The 17,972-nt window shown below is 34.4% G+C and overlaps 1 protein-coding gene and 1 long non-coding RNA gene across 12 annotated transcripts in view; one reads left to right on the top strand and one right to left on the bottom strand.

The window, feature by feature from the left end:
• Window positions 1-1,896: 1,896 nt before the first annotated feature.
• The window catches only part of LOC105833181 (high affinity cAMP-specific and IBMX-insensitive 3',5'-cyclic phosphodiesterase 8), a 42,881-nt gene continuing 26,805 nt past the window's right edge, over window positions 1,897-17,972 (bottom strand). For 3 of the 11 annotated variants that reach the window (XM_036291362.1, XM_012674746.3, XM_012674996.3), the window contains 18 exons: window positions 15,540-15,634; window positions 10,997-11,056; window positions 10,685-10,875; window positions 10,443-10,502; window positions 10,291-10,357; window positions 10,021-10,188; window positions 9,567-9,781; window positions 9,220-9,374; window positions 8,564-8,694; window positions 8,370-8,477; window positions 8,080-8,279; window positions 7,661-7,939; window positions 7,361-7,487; window positions 7,125-7,262; window positions 6,531-6,707; window positions 6,312-6,441; window positions 6,165-6,232; window positions 1,897-4,953 (listed from right to left, as the gene is read on the bottom strand). In XM_036291362.1, coding sequence (XP_036147255.1) covers window positions 4,876-4,953; window positions 6,165-6,232; window positions 6,312-6,441; window positions 6,531-6,707; window positions 7,125-7,262; window positions 7,361-7,487; window positions 7,661-7,939; window positions 8,080-8,279; window positions 8,370-8,477; window positions 8,564-8,694; window positions 9,220-9,374; window positions 9,567-9,781; window positions 10,021-10,188; window positions 10,291-10,357; window positions 10,443-10,502; window positions 10,685-10,842 — 2,259 coding nt within the window. In that variant the 5' untranslated portion in view covers window positions 10,843-10,875; window positions 10,997-11,056; window positions 15,540-15,634 and the 3' untranslated portion in view covers window positions 1,897-4,875. The other 8 variants (XM_036291361.1, XM_012675082.3, XM_012675160.3 and 5 more) reach the window with 7 other exon arrangements.
• On the top strand, window positions 13,049-16,450 carry LOC114254237. Its single transcript, XR_004964427.1, has 2 exons — window positions 13,049-13,133; window positions 15,517-16,450. It is a non-coding gene; the product is annotated as an uncharacterized LOC114254237 (long non-coding RNA).

A 17,972-nucleotide genomic window follows, 5' to 3' on the forward strand; every position in this document is an offset into this window, starting at 1 on the left:
GTTGACGCAATTAGTCTAGGCTACACATTAATCGATAGTTTTCAGGGTAATATAGAGATAAGATTTATCAAAACCGAATGATTAATAAGTAATTAAGGACTCTCCTTTTTAAAATATAACACGTGCGCGAAACTTTTCACTCTCACTTAAATTCTTCCCTTTAACAGACTAATTAAATCTGATTATAGTTACAAAAAAAGAACGCAATAGATCTTAAACCGATCGCCGATGTCGCAACGCGACGTAAATGGAACTTCTGTTTTATGCCGCATACTATTTAATTTACGCGCTACTTTTCTCGCGCGTCAATAAATAAATTTCACGTAAGCAAATTCAAAGATAACATCTTGGTTAATATCATTTAATTTGAGTAATTCCTGCAAATTGTACGAACAAGTATAACACATGAAAAATAAGATATATAGATTAAGGTAGATTAGGTAAGTACACAATAAATCGCGTAGTCGATAAATCGCGAATCAATACTCGTACGAAAGAAGAAAATAATGAATAAAGTTTAGGCTAGTCGTAAGCGGCAGCGCGAAATCGCAAGAAGCTAGTCCGTTCGCGTAAGATCACGCAGGGAGTTTAAACGGAAGTTCAATCTCGGGCCGACGGATTGTCGGGAATTGCGTATCGACCAACTTAGGCGATGGAACAACGATAACGATTAATCAGATGGTGCAGGGACTAGTTTAGAGTCACACGCCCTCCGCAACTGCTAAGCCTTATACCTCATACGCGTACTGAAGCACGCGATTTACTCGATAATATTGTGCTCATCACCACATAAACACGACCGTCTCGTCGCCTGTTTCACGTCGCAAGTGAAAAAAAATTCTTCCCTTCTTCCATAGTTAAGGACACGCGTTTTCAACGACTCGATAGTAGTTGGGTGGGTGGGTGCGAGGACATAAGGACCGATTTATATTAAGATTATCTCGCACAAAACGTACCGATAAGCTAACATTTTAATCTAAAAGATGGGCAAATCAGTAAATAGCGTAAGGTTTAATCTTAAGTAATCCTCTAAGATTATCGATGTACTACAAGCTCCATACATCTACTATTATAATCCTTCAGATTTGAATCTAACTCTAAAGCATTAAGCCGTTATTAGTGAGCTAATAAGGACGCGAAGATAATGGGGAAACTTGGGGGGGGAGGGGGGGGGCGACAAAAACACGTATCATAGGACAACACTAAGATATCGTACTTTACGTGAAGATCCGATCGATCACTCGAAGATCACTAGACCAGATTCCGGATATCGCCCGAATTAACTTCTGATTCTGACGCGAGTCGCGAGTCCATCTTAAATAGACTCCGCGATGCGGAGGAGGTGCTCTCCTACAATGTCACGTGACGTTTCACTGACTCTTCTGTCCAAGAATACATCGGCTTCGAATGCAGACGAGATTTTGGAGATTGACCTCGCCGTTCTTTCTCGCGACGGCATCTCGAACATTCTCGCTACTTCGCGAAGCGTTTTTTTTACGGTCGGAATTCTCGCCGGTTTGCCGTCCCGCGATTGCCGTGAGGCGTAGCGCCTTACGAAACGAATTTGGAGCGCCTGATAATTCGAACGTATTGTACGCAGAAAAGCAGACTCGACGGCATCGTATTCATCTGTGAAAACGAATGCCGTCTTGCTGTCCAAGTAAACATCACCGATCTGTTATCGAGTCTTCCTTTGCACGACGTTTGAACGCTGCCTCCGACAAAATTGCGAAATGGCGTAACAATGGGCGATTTAATGCACCTTTTGCTTATCAGCCTGTTACTCCGCGTGCGTAATTCTTTAAAAATAAAAATCCTAAAAAAAAAGGCAATAAGCTCGTCGTCGCGACGCGGCGTTATATCTTTGATACTCTAACGAATTAAAGAACACGATTATCTCGTCGTTTATTTCACACGAAATTTCAACCAAGCGTTTCACTAAAGCATTTCACTCTTCATTCGCTCTGGCCGCATTTTGCTGAGTAATCCACCAGAAATAGAAAAATCGACCGAAATAGAAACGACGCGTCTTCGATCAGTCACGACGATCAGCTTAAATGTCGACTTATTACAAAATTGTAAGCAAGAACGCACTTCTATTGCCGCGAATTAAAGAAAGATCGGATTCTCACAAGCGTAAATAAAACTTCGAGAAAAAAATAAAAGATAAGAGTTACCAGAAATTTTTATGCACGGGAAGTGCTAAGAGCGCATTCCTATTCAGGCCTAAATTACACTTACACTTAGGATATTGGATTATACGCATTTTTCTTAGAATATGTTTCCTTCTTTCTCGTTTAGTATATATAAGAAAAGTTATGATTAACGCTGGTGTTAGCTTTGCGCGATAATTAACGTCGAACTATCACAGCACGTTCTTGAAATCGTTGGATTTAATTCATTTTGATCACGATGATTGCACGATTTTGTTTGCATAAAAGATAGAGGATCATAATCTGATCAGTTTTTGCGTGTATCGCTTCGCGCGGGGATAATTTTAGCAGTACTGCACTACAATCGCTAAAAATAACTTTATAAGTAAGTGACGACTGATTTATAACTTTTCCTTAATAGGGAAAGATATATCAGCTCCTTTAAAGGTATGGAAAAAAGGTATGGTGAAAAGGTATAGATGTTATCAATAAAAAATGACGTGTACGTCATCAAAAAACCAAAAAAAAAAAAACAAAAAATTAAGTACAATACTATTCAATAATGCCTAGACATGTATTTTTTAATATCGATTATTCTGCATCTGATCTATATGAAACTTATCATAACTTATCATGTACGCTGAAATTTATCAAAGACATAAATAAGAGAAAACAAGACAAAAATTTCATTCCAGGCAAACGAAAGTCCAGACATGATTGAATAGTACTGTACATCTGTACTACGACATATAATGTTAAGAACAGTCTGATATATATACAAAGAAGCTTACTGTAAACGGCCTCTATACTGGTTAGTTTGTTACTTCGCGAATTCCGTCTACTAGCGACAAGTGCTAATAAAGCAACCTCAAATAGCACTAATTTCACGTTTAATCTAAAAATACGCTGTAACCAACATTCACGTCTAAAAATACTTGTTACTTCATAATGAGCGACACATTGGCAAACAGTTGCATTTCTGCAAAATTAATAAATTTCAATCACGCAATCAAAAAGAAAATAGATCTGTCAGTAATGTTCAAGCTGGACGATAACCATCGAAATATCTCACCGACCAAAAACGAAAAATAGTTTTAGAACTTCGAAACAAACGGTTATCGATGATAAATTCTGATTTTCATTAAAAAAATTATTCGATTAAAAAACATATTATCTGGGAAGAGAAAAATCTAGACAGATTCTCACATTCGGCAATGCACTTGTGGCAGGTATTTCGGAGACGCAAGTAATTTAGGATTAAACGTAACTTCTAGGAACTTCGGACGAATCATACTATGTGGCATTATAGTAGTAACGATAAGCTATATAAGGTAATTAAGTTACTTTATGTCTGTCAATCGTGTGTTGGCACTCGTCGCGCCAACATCACGTTGACAAGTGGTGGTTACGACTGCTAAGTAATTAAGAATTCCATGCAAAAATCTGCATCTCACCTTAAGAGGATTCTTACCTTTACTTGTCATCTATTTCTCTTACTAGGATATTATGATAAAATACTACTCCATAAAAGTCTTAATACGAACATGTGGTAAATACCTGGTAAATTAGTCCGTAAAATACTTCTAGTTGTGTTTTATGTGTCACATTTCAATGATTCGATTATTAATTCTAAAAGCAACTCGATATTCTGATTGTCTTCTAGGGATAAAAAACAAGTTAAATGTCTTGTTGATACTGGATAAAACGGCCATGATCATCCGTGCGTCCGTAGAGAATATTATGATATAACACATATGTATACTGTAAGCATATGTCAGCATACGTAAGAATCTTTACGATGAATGTGACTTAGTAACCATCCGTTAGGCTGATACTTGTAACTCGATGGACTATTGATGTTATTATACTCATCCTCTTTTTGGTTTGTAACACGCATGAGTGTAATTATCGTTCTTAGATGCAACCATGTTATGTCAGGACCGACTTACATAGATTGAGAAGGCGAGTGCGTATTTCCTGTATTAACAGAATTAAAGAAAAATTGAACAATTTGTAATTTGCATAACTCAGACCATATAACGCTCTGTTGATAAAAATTGTGCAAAATTCTATCTCGATACGGCTTACACTTTATATCTGGTTTTATTTAATTCTGTATTTATGCAGCGCATAGAAATAGGCCCCACGCCATTTCTTGGCTGAAAGAAACAATAAAGTAAAATCCGACACCATAATAATGTGAATATTTTCTTTCAATTTGTGTTGTACCACAAGCCCTTCCAAATAACAGCAAAACTTAATGGTGAAATTAGGCGAAGGATTAAATTCTGGCTGTAAGGAGGATTGCTGTAAGAAATTAAAAATGATTCAAATGCAATGTTCTTATTTATTAGTTGATCTCAGTTGATCACAATTTAATGTGTCAACATGCGCAAACACAGCAAAAACTTCGTTCGAAGTAACATAGTCATCGGAGCTGCATACATAAAGTTATTTCTTTCTTTATACTAAAAATATATTATTAATCTATGTCACATGTTTAAAATAGTAATAATACGGCGAGTCTTATTAAGATAAATGGAATTACATATAAATAATGAAAATGTTGATGTGTGGAGCGCGAAACGGCAAATTACATGTATTTTCTTAGACTCGAGAAGGCACGTCGTTGCTCTATCCTTAAATACATAAATACTATACACATCTTTGTGATAATCGCAGTGTAAATATTACATAACGAGATTGCGAAATAACGAGCTTTTCAAGATAATCGCGGTATTTGCATGTCGGGATGTTGTTGTAGCTTCTCGACATCTTGTAAAGTGGATATACCCTGCTCCTGTAAGACACAATTCAAAGCTAAATATGTCAGTGAAAAACAAAATTGGGATTACATATCAAGATTACGATAATCTAATATCCAATGTTCCTTTGATTTTCAAATTCTGGGTTGAAATTACTACGAAATTCCTGTATTATTATTATTATTATTATTATTATTAACCCTCAATCCCTCCCTATGGGTCGTTTTCGTCCTGCTTAAAACTACTATTCTTAATTTCTCGTACAACCGTGATGCTAGCGCCATCAAAGTTGTACTAAAAAAAACTTTGAAGAGGAAGGGTTTTTAGTGCAAAAGGCCAGCCCGGTCCATTTGTTCTACTCCAAACGCCAGCCAGGTAAAATTCAAATAGGACGTTTTCAACCCTTAGGTAGGGATTATGTAAGTAAAAATGACTTAAAAAAAAAAGATTTTTTTGTTAATTAAATATTTTTGGACACGTACATGCATTTTAGAACATAATTATGTATATATTTTAAGTTGAACATGTACAATGCAGATTAGAAATCCAGAATACTTTAAGCAGACCAATAAAATTTAGCATTCGGCAAATATTGGGAAGATTGGACATTAACTAATAAATTAAAAAAAAAAGATGTTTTTATTGTTTATATAACAATGATAAAAAAACCAATCAATGTTGTGTTCGACAACCCGTTTGCGATGATCATCGTTTAAATTGCTGTCGCGAATGCTTTTGAACTCTGTTCTTTTTCTATTTTTATAACATAATTTTGTATTTTTACTATGTATTAAATAATAATTTGTTAAAACTTTAAGCAGAAAAAATAATTGTAGATTTATTGATGTTCCCTATTTTACAACACTATTTATCATCCTCAAAAAATACCAATTTTTATACGCTGAAATTTGATATCTGCTTTCATTCTACGTTGATCTTTTTTTTTGTAAAGAGGAACTTTTTTCCTTCCAGAAACTGATTAAAAAACATTTTTTTTCAAAATTTTTACCATTGCTATATATATATTTTTTAATTAATTTTTTTACCAATTTTTCTCATTGTTTATAAAGGCGAAGACGAAAACAATCTATAAGTAGGGATAGAGGATGCCGAAAAACACGATAGGAATTGAGGGTTAATAATATTATTATAGAATTAATAAATTATTGCATAACTGTAACTATCTGGATTTATCTGTTAATTATCTGGAAGTAATTAAATTGCGAATTAAATTAAAATATCTTACATTATATTCTTTCCATTTCTCGTAGTTGTGTCGCATATAGCCCACAAGTTCCGGCATATCGATAAACACTGCGAAACAAATGGCAAAACTAACAAAAAGTGTTAATGCTTAATAAGAATTTTAAAATAATGAGAGAAGAAAACGAACCATCCCAAGCCTCGATCATGTCGTTAATGATATAATCGACAAAACCGATTTGCGATTTAGGTATCGAACACGTCATTCTATCGAACATCGGCATTACGACTGGCATTTTCAACTTTTTCTCTTCATCGGTCTATATGCAATTAATAAATATTTGAACGTAAAAGTAACAAATTATCCTTTCTCCAATCAAAGATTTCAGTAATTATTAAAATTGTTTACCTGATTAAAGTATTCCTCCGCAATTCGTCTCGCCCATTCGATGCAACATCTTAGTGGCCGCGTTGGATTAGATACGTCTGCGCACTTGATCATCATCCTTTTAACTAATATTACATTATCTGGTTGTAGCACCACAGACATGTCCAGAGAACTTGAATAAGTCTGTGAAAGATTTTTCTAAACTTCAATTTTCGTGTATTATTCTGTATGCGTTTTAAAAAAATTAAAATGTATGTTGAATTTTAATGGAATTAAGCGGTACCTATATTAAATACCCACATTAAAATTAAATTTAAAACATTTCTAAAATAATTTTGGAAATATTAAGAACAATTAATTTTTTAATGCATTTTTTAATGCATTAAATTTAATGCATCAATTTTAACGCAAATTTTGTGTAATAAAAGTATAAAGAATTATATTATTAAAGAATACAATTAGATTTATTTTACATTATTAATCCACATAATTAGCGATCAAAAAGGTAATAATAATGAACGTAGTAATATATTATAAATTTTCATTTACATTAAACAATTATAATTTAAAAAATGTGAAATACTAAGAATTTAATCATGAAAATAATAATGGTACCTCTTGACCGTCTCCAATTCTCGCGCTACAAACATTCATGAACTTTGCTAGATGCTCGAAATGCTTCGTCATTTCGGTCGCCAGAATCATGTCAATGACATTTTGCCGTAACAGTTTGTACGCATCTCGCTCCAGATTCTAAACATGCATTCAATCCGATATTACACCTTCAGATTATTATACTATACGTCTTCAAATTGGTGATACAGAGAAAATACACGAGAAGAGAGACTTACTTTAAAGATATTTACGCTGTCATCAGACAGCGATAGTTTAAAAGTTAAAGCTGCATGATGCGACTCGAGAACTGACAAATCATTGTAGAGTATTGCCAAACGACTGTTGGCGTTGCAAAGAAATTGACTAGAAAAAACATTTTCAAGATCAGATTGTCGACAATCAGATTATTCTCAATCTCACAAATTTACATTTCTTTACACAAATTTACATTTCTTACATCAAAGTATCAATTAAATTATTATTAAATATTTTTTAAAATAATTATTGCTTAGCACATTAAAATTAAATCTGCTCACCTGGACCGCCCGGGATGATCAATATCGTGCGCAGCGGCGGCTATTAAAGCAGCAATTTCATCTAAAGGCTCTAAAATTTCTTTGAGCCTCTTCGATTGCATAAACCTCGCAGTGGCTTGCATGACGTCGGCCGCGTGCGTCGAGTTGTGATAGCTGTTCTCCGCGTTGTAGTTGTGCTCGATAATGGCTAGCCAGTTCTGCAACGTCCTTTCGTCGCAATGTAACGTAGCTGGCGTTTGGAACAAATTCATAATCGTCAATCCCAGAAAAACAAGCGGTCTGTAATAAATCAAAATAAACAATTTAAATACATAATGATAAAGAAATTATAACGTCTGTTTTAGATTAATAATTAATTTCAAAACTGTTTACATATCATGTTACGCAAAATGTGTATTAATATTTCATATGTGACTCACCTTCCCTCCGTTAGTACCTCAAGCTTGAATATCTCGAAATCCCAGTCGAGACTCTTATCCAATATCTCCGTGATTTCTTGCGGCCCTCGGAAATTTTTTACTTGCATACGCGCGCCGCCCGGACCCGTGATAGCTTTAATAGCGGATAATCTCGCGGAATCCGACGACGACCTTCTAGATTCCCACGCTGTGCGCGGAGACTGCCAAAAAAAAAGATATTGTGTGATTTACATTCGTTGCAATGTTTGTTATTATCTTCATACGAAACAAAAAAACGACAAAATTCTTACAGCAAGTAACGCGCCGACGAGATCCGTAGCAACCGGATCGCTGTACATTGCTCTGTCTTCCTTAAGATGCGGTACATAGAGTTCCGTCGTCTTTAGGATATCGATTGCCTGTGGAAGACGCAGATGTAGCAGCAGGCAACATATATTTAATTGAACGGACGTGACTATATGACGGTACTCGATTAATCACATACTTTATCGATCTGCGCTGCTGTTTCCGGATTGGTCGTGTCCGTAACTGCGTTCGAAAGTAACGTAATGACTTTGGTGATAGGGGCTTCTAGTTGCAAGGTATGCAGTTTTTGCAAGCTGGACCGTCTACGACCTATTTCAGAAACGTAATCGTTCTCATGTTAAAAGATCGATACGTTACAAGATTACAGCGCTACGTGACAGATTAAGATGACTATGCAATTTAATACTGAAGAAGTCAAAATCGCTGACAAGATACTGTAATTTCAGTCATTTTGAAATATACCAGTAAAACAGATTAATTAAAACGAGATGCAAAAAGCTTTCGCATTAGTTAAGCTATAACAGGTGTGCCCCAGTTTTGCGCTATTAAATTTCTTGACATGTTTACTGCAACGATATGTAGGGTTGATATTGCCGCGATAACTCTTTAACATAAAAATACATGTCGCAAAGTGTGCCATAAAATTGCCGGTGACCTAATTCGCGCCTTTCAACGTATTCATTTTTACGTCGAAGGGCACACCGATAAATTGAGAGGACAAAATTATCTTTTTTTAACGTACTAATCTTTTTTTTAATCATTGTCGATGCCATTTTAAATTGTTGCCGAGTCCATCGATGTTAATTATTTGATATTTGTAGAAATATACGTTACCTTCGCTTATACCAGATTTGACATCCGAGGACTTTCGCGCATTTGACATGCTTGTTTTAAGAGGAGGATGCAACGGGCTGCCAATTGGGCTTATTGGTGCTGAATTTTCTGATAGATACGTAGTGTCGTATACGTATATGTAATGACTTGGTTTTCTGAAGATAGACATAATAATGGAATAAAAAAATAATCAAATAGCTATTATAAAATATTAAACAGTATATTTTAGTGATGATACTCTATATCGAAAGAGAGTGAATTTCATCGAAATCAATACAAAGAAATAAAATTATATGAACGAAAGAGGATAAAATTTTTAAATAAACGATTATGTCAAGGCAACGTACTTTAATGTGGTACAGAATGGAATTATCCTGCAATTGATTGTGATCATTTGATTGTTTTTCCTTTTACAATTCATATTTCCTTCGAATTCCCGACCCTTACTCAATTGTTGCTCCATAAGAGCGAAATTTTCATAGTACACTATTTCCGAGAGATTTCTTCCCATCATCTCTTCTGTCTTATATCCTAACAATTTTTCGCTGACTTTATTTAGAAACTAAAAACAATGTAAAATTACGGTCTACATAAAAATATTTATATGAAAAATAGAAATTTATTTTATATAAATTAAAAAACATGTCAATAACATCACATAATGAATATTTATGCGTACAATAAAATATAAAAGTTTTTTTCATTTTAATTAAAAATATGAAGAATGACTATACACAATGTAAGAATTAAATAATATCTATTATCTATTGATCCGGTCGGATAATCCGGATTCAACTGTACCTGTACAATGTTCTTCTCATTGGTTACATGTACCATATCGCGACACCTGTCAAGTGCCAAATATAATGCATGCGCTGCTGCTAGTTGAGTTCTTGGTAACAATGAGCTAGTATATATACCTACTAATTCGTTTATTAATATTCCTTCGTGCGAACATTCCATCAGTGCCTAAAATACCAGCAAAACTAAATAGAGAATCGAATAAAAAATCTGTCTGTAAACCTGTTTTATGTACTCTTAAAGCATTCTTGTGTTTGAGCAAGCACTCACTCTGCTGAAGCCTGTTTCTAGCAAGTTCAATGCCACAATATGGTCTTTCTCATCAATCATGAAGTAACTAAAAGACGTGAAATCCACACGTTCAAATAAAAAATAAAAGTAAATTAAATTATATATAACGAAAAAAATAATAACTGACTTACGATTTTTTCACAAGCGCTATAATAACAGAAGTGTGATAAACCGGACATGATCTGATAGCTCTGAAATTTATTATTTTTGATATTTCAAGTTTAATATTTCAAAGATATGTAAGAAAAATATGCACTATGTAAATAATTACTACACCCATTGTAGGTTAATAAAATTTTTTAAAATCAAAATTTGCTTTTTGAGTAGAAATCTTTCCAAATGCTATATTCTTTACTTAAACGATCTACCGTACCTACAAATAGCATCGCCTTCAGCCGCACGATGTCCCCTATGATCGATAATCACTAATTCATGAGCACGATTTTGAAAAAGTTCTATTGCTTTCTCCGCGTCTTTTGCCATCGATACACTCCATCCCAATCTTCTCGCGGTATTAGCAAGTATGTCCATTTGCTGGTCATCTTTGCTAAAGACTAATAATATCTGCGCAATAGAGAAATTTTGTAGAAGCGTAAAAAACAAAACGTTTTTTATGGCATCAAAAGTCGAACGTTTTATTGCATTTTATCGTAAATTTTATCGTTGATTGGACGTCGACACTTACTTTTATGATACTAGGAACGTTGGTTGTCAATAAATATTTATTAAGATCTTGTGGCCCCTTCTGAAAAAAAATAATAAAATTGACGAAGCTGAAAAAATAGATACATGATAAAATGGTTAAAAGAATTTATATCAGTTACTCTTTTTTCGTAATTTGTGCGTGTTTGTCATGAGTAACATGGCCTTTATTTATCGTGAAATCTAATCAGAGACTTAACATTAATGCGTCGATATCAGTGGATACATACTGGTTCTTCTTTATCTAGATACATTGATTCAAGTAGTTTGTAAATTTTCGCTCGACGACGCGCACGCGGAGACGCTTCTCCATTTTTTACGGTTCTATACGTAACTTGATCCTTCATTTGCAAATTAATTGTCAAATCGTACTACTTTAACCTGTATAGGTCAAAGATGTGACGATATCAACGATTCTATGTATACTTCAAATTGATAAAAATCGATTTTAAAACAAGTATTATTAGTATTATTGCTCTTGATTGTTTTAAAGGACATGTGCGTTTATACTGCACTAGAGATACATCAGAACATATTTATGTGATTTAGAGAATAGTTAATTTTTATTACTCCCAATAAACTCTTCTAGAAAATAAAATTATAAATATATAAAAATCGCACTAGAAGTGACGATACATAAATTAGTGCTGTTAATGCGTACCATCAGTTGCGAAATCAATTTTTCGCTATCTGCCACTTGAATCTTATTTCTAATATATCACCTCTTCTGCACACGATACTAAAGATACTACTGCACCATGTCCACAATTCTTCCTTGTGAACGTTACAGTCTCGTTACAAACATAAAGCACCGATCAATCGTCTATTCATTTTTCAATGTCTTGTTAGCATAGATCGTAAAAGCAAAATAACAACTGCACGGATGCACCACATCGAGAGGATGCATCACACTGTGCACAGTTCAGCAGTTTGATATTAATTATTCCGTGTGACATTTGTTTTTTTGTTTATATTTTTGAAAATTAATTTATACTTGTGTAATTAAAAAATGTCTTTTAGATATACTTTTTTACTTATACTTTTACTTGTACTTTTTCCTGGCCGTCTTGTAAAAAATATTTCATATTTTACCACCAATGCTTAACTTTATCAAACTATTGCGAGAAGCACAGAGGATGATACGTTTAAAGAGAAGATCCTCATAACTCTGATTATCGGTCGACAGATCGATGTATTCGATGATGTATCAGAAGCAGAAGTCGTCTATCGATAAGACGTCTGCGCGCCTATCAGAGTTCCTATAATGATAGTGGTTTTTATGAGGAGAAGCCAAGAGAGAGGGATAAAACTTTATCCTACGGAAAAACATTTATAAATAAGCGATATCAAATTTTATCGTGCACTTGAAATAACGTGCATACATACGCGTATACATACAATGATGATGATATTACACCATATGCATTTTTATTTCAAGAAAAAATTATTAGACCTCCATTATTTTTCAAAAAAATTTGTGCACCCTTATAATATTAAATTTGTAATCTATCTTCATAATAAAACTTGCTCTGTGAAATTTGAATTTATTTATGTTTCTAATAAAATAAACTCAAATTTATCATGATTATCGTAAATTTGCAATAGTTGAATTTTGCCATTAACAAATAAGTAACGGCTTTCAAATACCATTTGCGTCTTTATAGCCGATCACTCGTGGTTACTCTGTGATCAAATACGGAATTACAGAGAGACATTTTATGGTCAGCTTGGAATATCACGTCCTCTCAATTTCTTTTTGTGCGCTCCGAACATTGCTGCTAATTTAAAAAAAGGCTACGTTACATTGTGGAGTGCGTGGTACTCGTGGATATTCGTTTTTTTAATTGTCCAACGGGGGTAAACCCGTTAGGAAGAATAGAAAAGTTCGTCTGCTTCAGGTAGGGAAAGTTTTGCGATCGAGAAAAAAGCTTCTTGCGACAGAATAGACAGCGGTTATTCACTATCGATTCGTCGCGAGCCACTTCGCTGTATTAATCAACGTCTCTTTCCCTCTTATAGACATGACGGTGAATAAACGCGAGTGACAATTGCAATTATCTTACAATCGTGCGTCTGGACAAAATCAGGGGAAGCAATATAGAAAACGATTGCCGGGCACGGTGAGTCAAAAATTTTGTGCGGAAACGTCGCGAAAAATTCGTACTCTTTTATCAACAGGTAGTTAAATGCATCGCACTTGTTTAACGTTTAACTTACTGCTGTAACGTGCTCGCTTCCAGCTTATAGTATCAAACTTCGTCTAACTTTTCACAAAACACCGCACCCGCCGATAATTCAATCAGAATAATTGCCGTGCGTGACAACTCCGAGGATTGCTATCGCGCTCGCGGATTATAGCGAATGCATAAGTACGAGCACGTTCGAGAGACAACGATTAACAGAGGGGAACGACGGCGAGAGATGAATAAGACAAAGCAGTGACATCGTCGCGCTCGAACACGTTCCAAAAACTGTGCGTCTGGTCAACTTATTGTTATAGACACTTCTTCTGATCGCACAGACAAACTATATAACTCCCGTTCGCATCCGAAGATCGGAAACTCTTCTGTCGCTCGTCGGAAAAAGCAATAGAAAGTTTCGCAACTCTGCACTCTTCACGGGGCTCCGAGCCGTGCCGCGCGATCGATTTTCCCGCTTTGGCGTCGCATTTCCCGCGTGCGACGCGTAAATGTAATCGACACCTCTCTTTTATCGGACAGCCCAAAATGCCCGCGACAATCGCGCGCCGCGTTACTTTACAAGCGTTACTTATCCGCATACTTTACAAGCAGCAGCTCGCCTGTTCCGACTGTCATTCCTCATCTGGCCGCTCGCGCTCGTCCAGAGACCGTCGTCTATAGACAGTCTATAGACTTGTCTATAGCCACCGTTCCCCGAGCGGCGAGATCTTGACTCGTCGAGGAGAACCAGCGAAATGAGCGAGCTCGTACTCACCGCGATTGCGCGCCGCGAATCAATTATTCAGCCGGCGTTTATGCCCGCGACGTTGAAGCGCGCCCGAGCAATTTTCATATTTAATCGGACCATTGGGAAACAGATGACTATCAAGCCGATCGAGCATTACCCCGTCGTCACCCCCGCGCGAAACTTTGCGGTAAACGTCGCGCGAATTATTGAAAGGGTTGGTCTCGGCTGGAAAGCCGCGTCAGCGATACGCAGAAAAACGCACGTATATTTAGAATCACTACTCGCGAAGCTTTTATCGCGGGGCGGAGGGGGACCTTGATTGCGAGTTTTTCCGACGGGAACCCTGTGAGAACGGAGAGGGCTGACGGCCGCTCTTCGGTAGATTATTTCTCCGTTTTTTTTCCACCTCTTTTTTTTCCTTTCGTTGCGTTCCCTTAACGATTGAATATTCCCTGCGAGCGGGACTTGCGCCGTCTCTCCCTTTTCGAGCTATTTATGCGCACGCTTCCGCATGGATCTTTTTTTTTTCGTGTACTTTCTCTTTGTTAGATAATGTCAATTTTCTATCTGCCACATTAAAAATTCGTCATAAAATCTGAACAATTGCATCAACATTTTATCTATAAATAGTAATATAATTGATAATTTTTAAAGATACTCTTTCATCTAAAAGTTAAAAAGAAGCAAATCATGACAGAGATATAGAAGTAAAAAAGAACGATGATAACAATATATTTTCATATCACATATACATATAACGAATTGAAACAGACATTTAGATCGAATATTTAGATAAGTATTTATAACGAAACTTTATACAAGGCTATGTAAAAATAATTATTAAATATATAATTTTGATTCATCGTTTAATGTAGTTTAATTTTGAATCTTGAGATTTTGATATAAATACAATATTAAAAACAACATTACATACTCGTAGATATTTTCATTATTGACTTGCTGGACAATTAATATAATCCTTAATATATTTTCTACATTAAGATAGTAATATCATTAGAAGTTAGAAAAAATAACGACGATCGATGTGACGAAAATTAGCCTACCTCTTATCTATTTTTAAAAATGTAAAGTAGAACAATGCTTACGAGATCCTTATCTCTGATCACGAATATGAAAGAGTCCAGATAGCAGACTCGATTAATAGAAATATGATAACGCACGCCTACGTCACAAACCGCGTCATCTATCGTCAAGTGCATTGTCTTTCTGCGTGATATTAACCTACATGCCGCTTTCTCGAAAAGCCCAATAAAATATCATCGCAACGTCTGGTATAGCCAGTCTGGTCTTGCGTAGCCGAGACAATATATTTGAAACTTGTTATATTAACAAGTAGTTAAAAATAATAATTCAACTTAAAGACTTGTCTTAATGAAATGTAACGAGAGTTTTGCATGTTGTGTAACATATCAATTATTTACAGAGTAATAGTAATAACTTTGTTATTAGAACAGAAATACTATAGATAAACTAATCGTTTATTGCTTCATATTTAATTCATCAAGCAATTTATAGAAAGTAGAAAAATGACATTTAAAATATTTGTATTTTTAGGTGATAATGAGAAAGTAACTTACAATGGTCAGGTAATCTCCGTTCTCATCGTGTGTGGCGTCCTCAAAGAGTGTTTTTTCATCCTTTTCAGCCACAATATCAAACGCATCCGTTTTACCTGAAACAATTGAATCGAATATTTAATTCAATTATAATCAATTTCATAACTCGGACGAGTGTTCTTTCAAATAATAGAAATTTTTTAGCAACAGGTAGTTGCTAAGCGTGACCATAGCATCATAATTGAAGGTCTGTCGACTCTAAAGCCGTGCTTGATTCCATGTAATAAAGCTGATATACTCTATTCACATGTATTCGTATACATATATCGGATATTTTTCTAGCCGCGCTCAATCTATCAATTAACGTGATTCAGTTGTTAATGCATCAGTAATTATGATAACGAAGCTTGTTAGTACACCTATTCTATGTGCGTATCTATGGGGTTTATGGGTCATAGTGACATTTATTGCAATTAAAAGTCAATTGGATTTAATAGACAAGATAGATATTTGTCCCAATTTTTTGAAAGCTTATTCTATTTTGCAGGATAACATGCTTTATTACAAAATAATTGCGTAATGTGCGCGCGCATATTTGATGGAAGCAGAATGGTGCTTAAGAGATTGGGTAAGACACGATCATTTACGCACCGAATAAATGATCTGGAAATAATTCATCCTCCAAGCTGTCTTCGTCCTCGCTTGGGAAGAAATACTCATTCGGCGGCGATGCCATATGAATTATGCTTTCGGCCTTGCAATCATTGAGTTAAGCGGAGCTACGTGATCTCGCACTGTTTCAAACTATATTTCTTTGCGTTTGCTTTCATTATGCCAATAACGTTATGTTATTATACGTCAATGTCCACATTAAACATTTTCAAAAAATTTGTCTTTAAAATGATCACTGAAATCCACACTAAAAAAAAAAATTTTTACATTCTCTAAAGCTGTAACTAATTTCAATTATTTAAATCTCATTTTATATTTATATATATATTATTAATTAGAAATATTTTTTGTCATATGTTATTATTAAAATCAAATAAATTAAAAACAAAAATAAAAATTATTTACTCGCATAAAAATGTAATAAAGTATACTTGTTGTTTTCAGATGATGTATATAATTAATATATTTGCAAAGAGAATTCAGTACGCGCGTCTCGGCAATTTATAAATAATATAAAAATCAAGTGCTCCAAAGAGAAATATGCATATATATTAAGCACTTTAATTCAAAGATTAAACATATTTATCCTAAAATATTAAAGTGATTTATTTTAGGTCAAGTTTTATATAATTGATATAATTTAAATTTATGCAAGTAATCGACGAAAAGTCTTATCAATCATTAATTTTTGAGATACTGAGTCAGTTGTATAGATTTAAATAAGTCGGTCAGTAGATTATTTCTGTTCCAAAGATCAAGATTGTCCAAAAAATAATTGTATAATTTTAATTGTGAATTATTTCACAACTTTTCATATTAAAACATTATGTATAATATATTAAAATATAAAAATCTAATATATATTTGTTTCTAATGGAGTATAGATAAAATCACAAAATAAAAATAAAAATTAAAGCTATCTTTATTAGCTTAATCTTTTCAGAATTTTACTAGCAATTTTTCATAGCAAAATCTCAATTAAAAAGTGTTATTAAAGATCTTCATATTTTTTAGAGAGCCTTAAATACATTTATATTAAGTTAAGAAATTTTGCGTACATTCTTTTAATGTTTGATTCCCATCGTTACACCTCATTATTTAAATATGTTGAGAATGTTTAAAGATGTAATCGAAATTTATTCCTAAATAACACATGCACTCTAAATAGTTAGTTTCACAATATTTCACAATTAACGACACTGAAGTACAACTTGTTTCGACGTTGTTCGCGGGCGTTAAAATCGCAAATAGATTAAAACCACGATAAAAATCGGTATACGTGTGCGCCGAACGATGTGTCGTTTGCGGCCCAAAGACAGCGACTGACCGAGAGTACCGAATCGACCAAGTTAAAATTCTGCTCGAGACTCACTGGCCCCAAGAGCAACGCGATAGCGTCGTCGGGGAGACCAGAGATACTGCAGGTCCATTTAACGCAACAGAAATATGTATCACGTTAAACTGAGTTTCAAAAAAAAGTAAAACGCGATTTTACGAAGTAGAATGAGAGAATTAGGAACAAATCCGCCATTCAACAAAAGAATTATTAATATAGTATTATACACACAAAAACTAAGGCATACATAAAGATTAAACACTTTTGATATTAAAAAGTACAAAAAATTGAATTATTTAAAAATTGTGTGTATATGTGTGTAGAGTTATAATTACATAACACGTAATTAAATTAAAAGAGCAAAATTAATTCTGTCTAAAAAAATATGCGCACAAATATTTGCTCATAATTTAAAAATTAAATATTTAAATAACAATTATATAACA

The sequence above is a fragment of the Monomorium pharaonis genome, chromosome 8 (genome assembly GCF_013373865.1).
Source record: "Monomorium pharaonis isolate MP-MQ-018 chromosome 8, ASM1337386v2, whole genome shotgun sequence".
Lineage (NCBI taxonomy): Eukaryota > Metazoa > Arthropoda > Insecta > Hymenoptera > Formicidae > Monomorium > Monomorium pharaonis.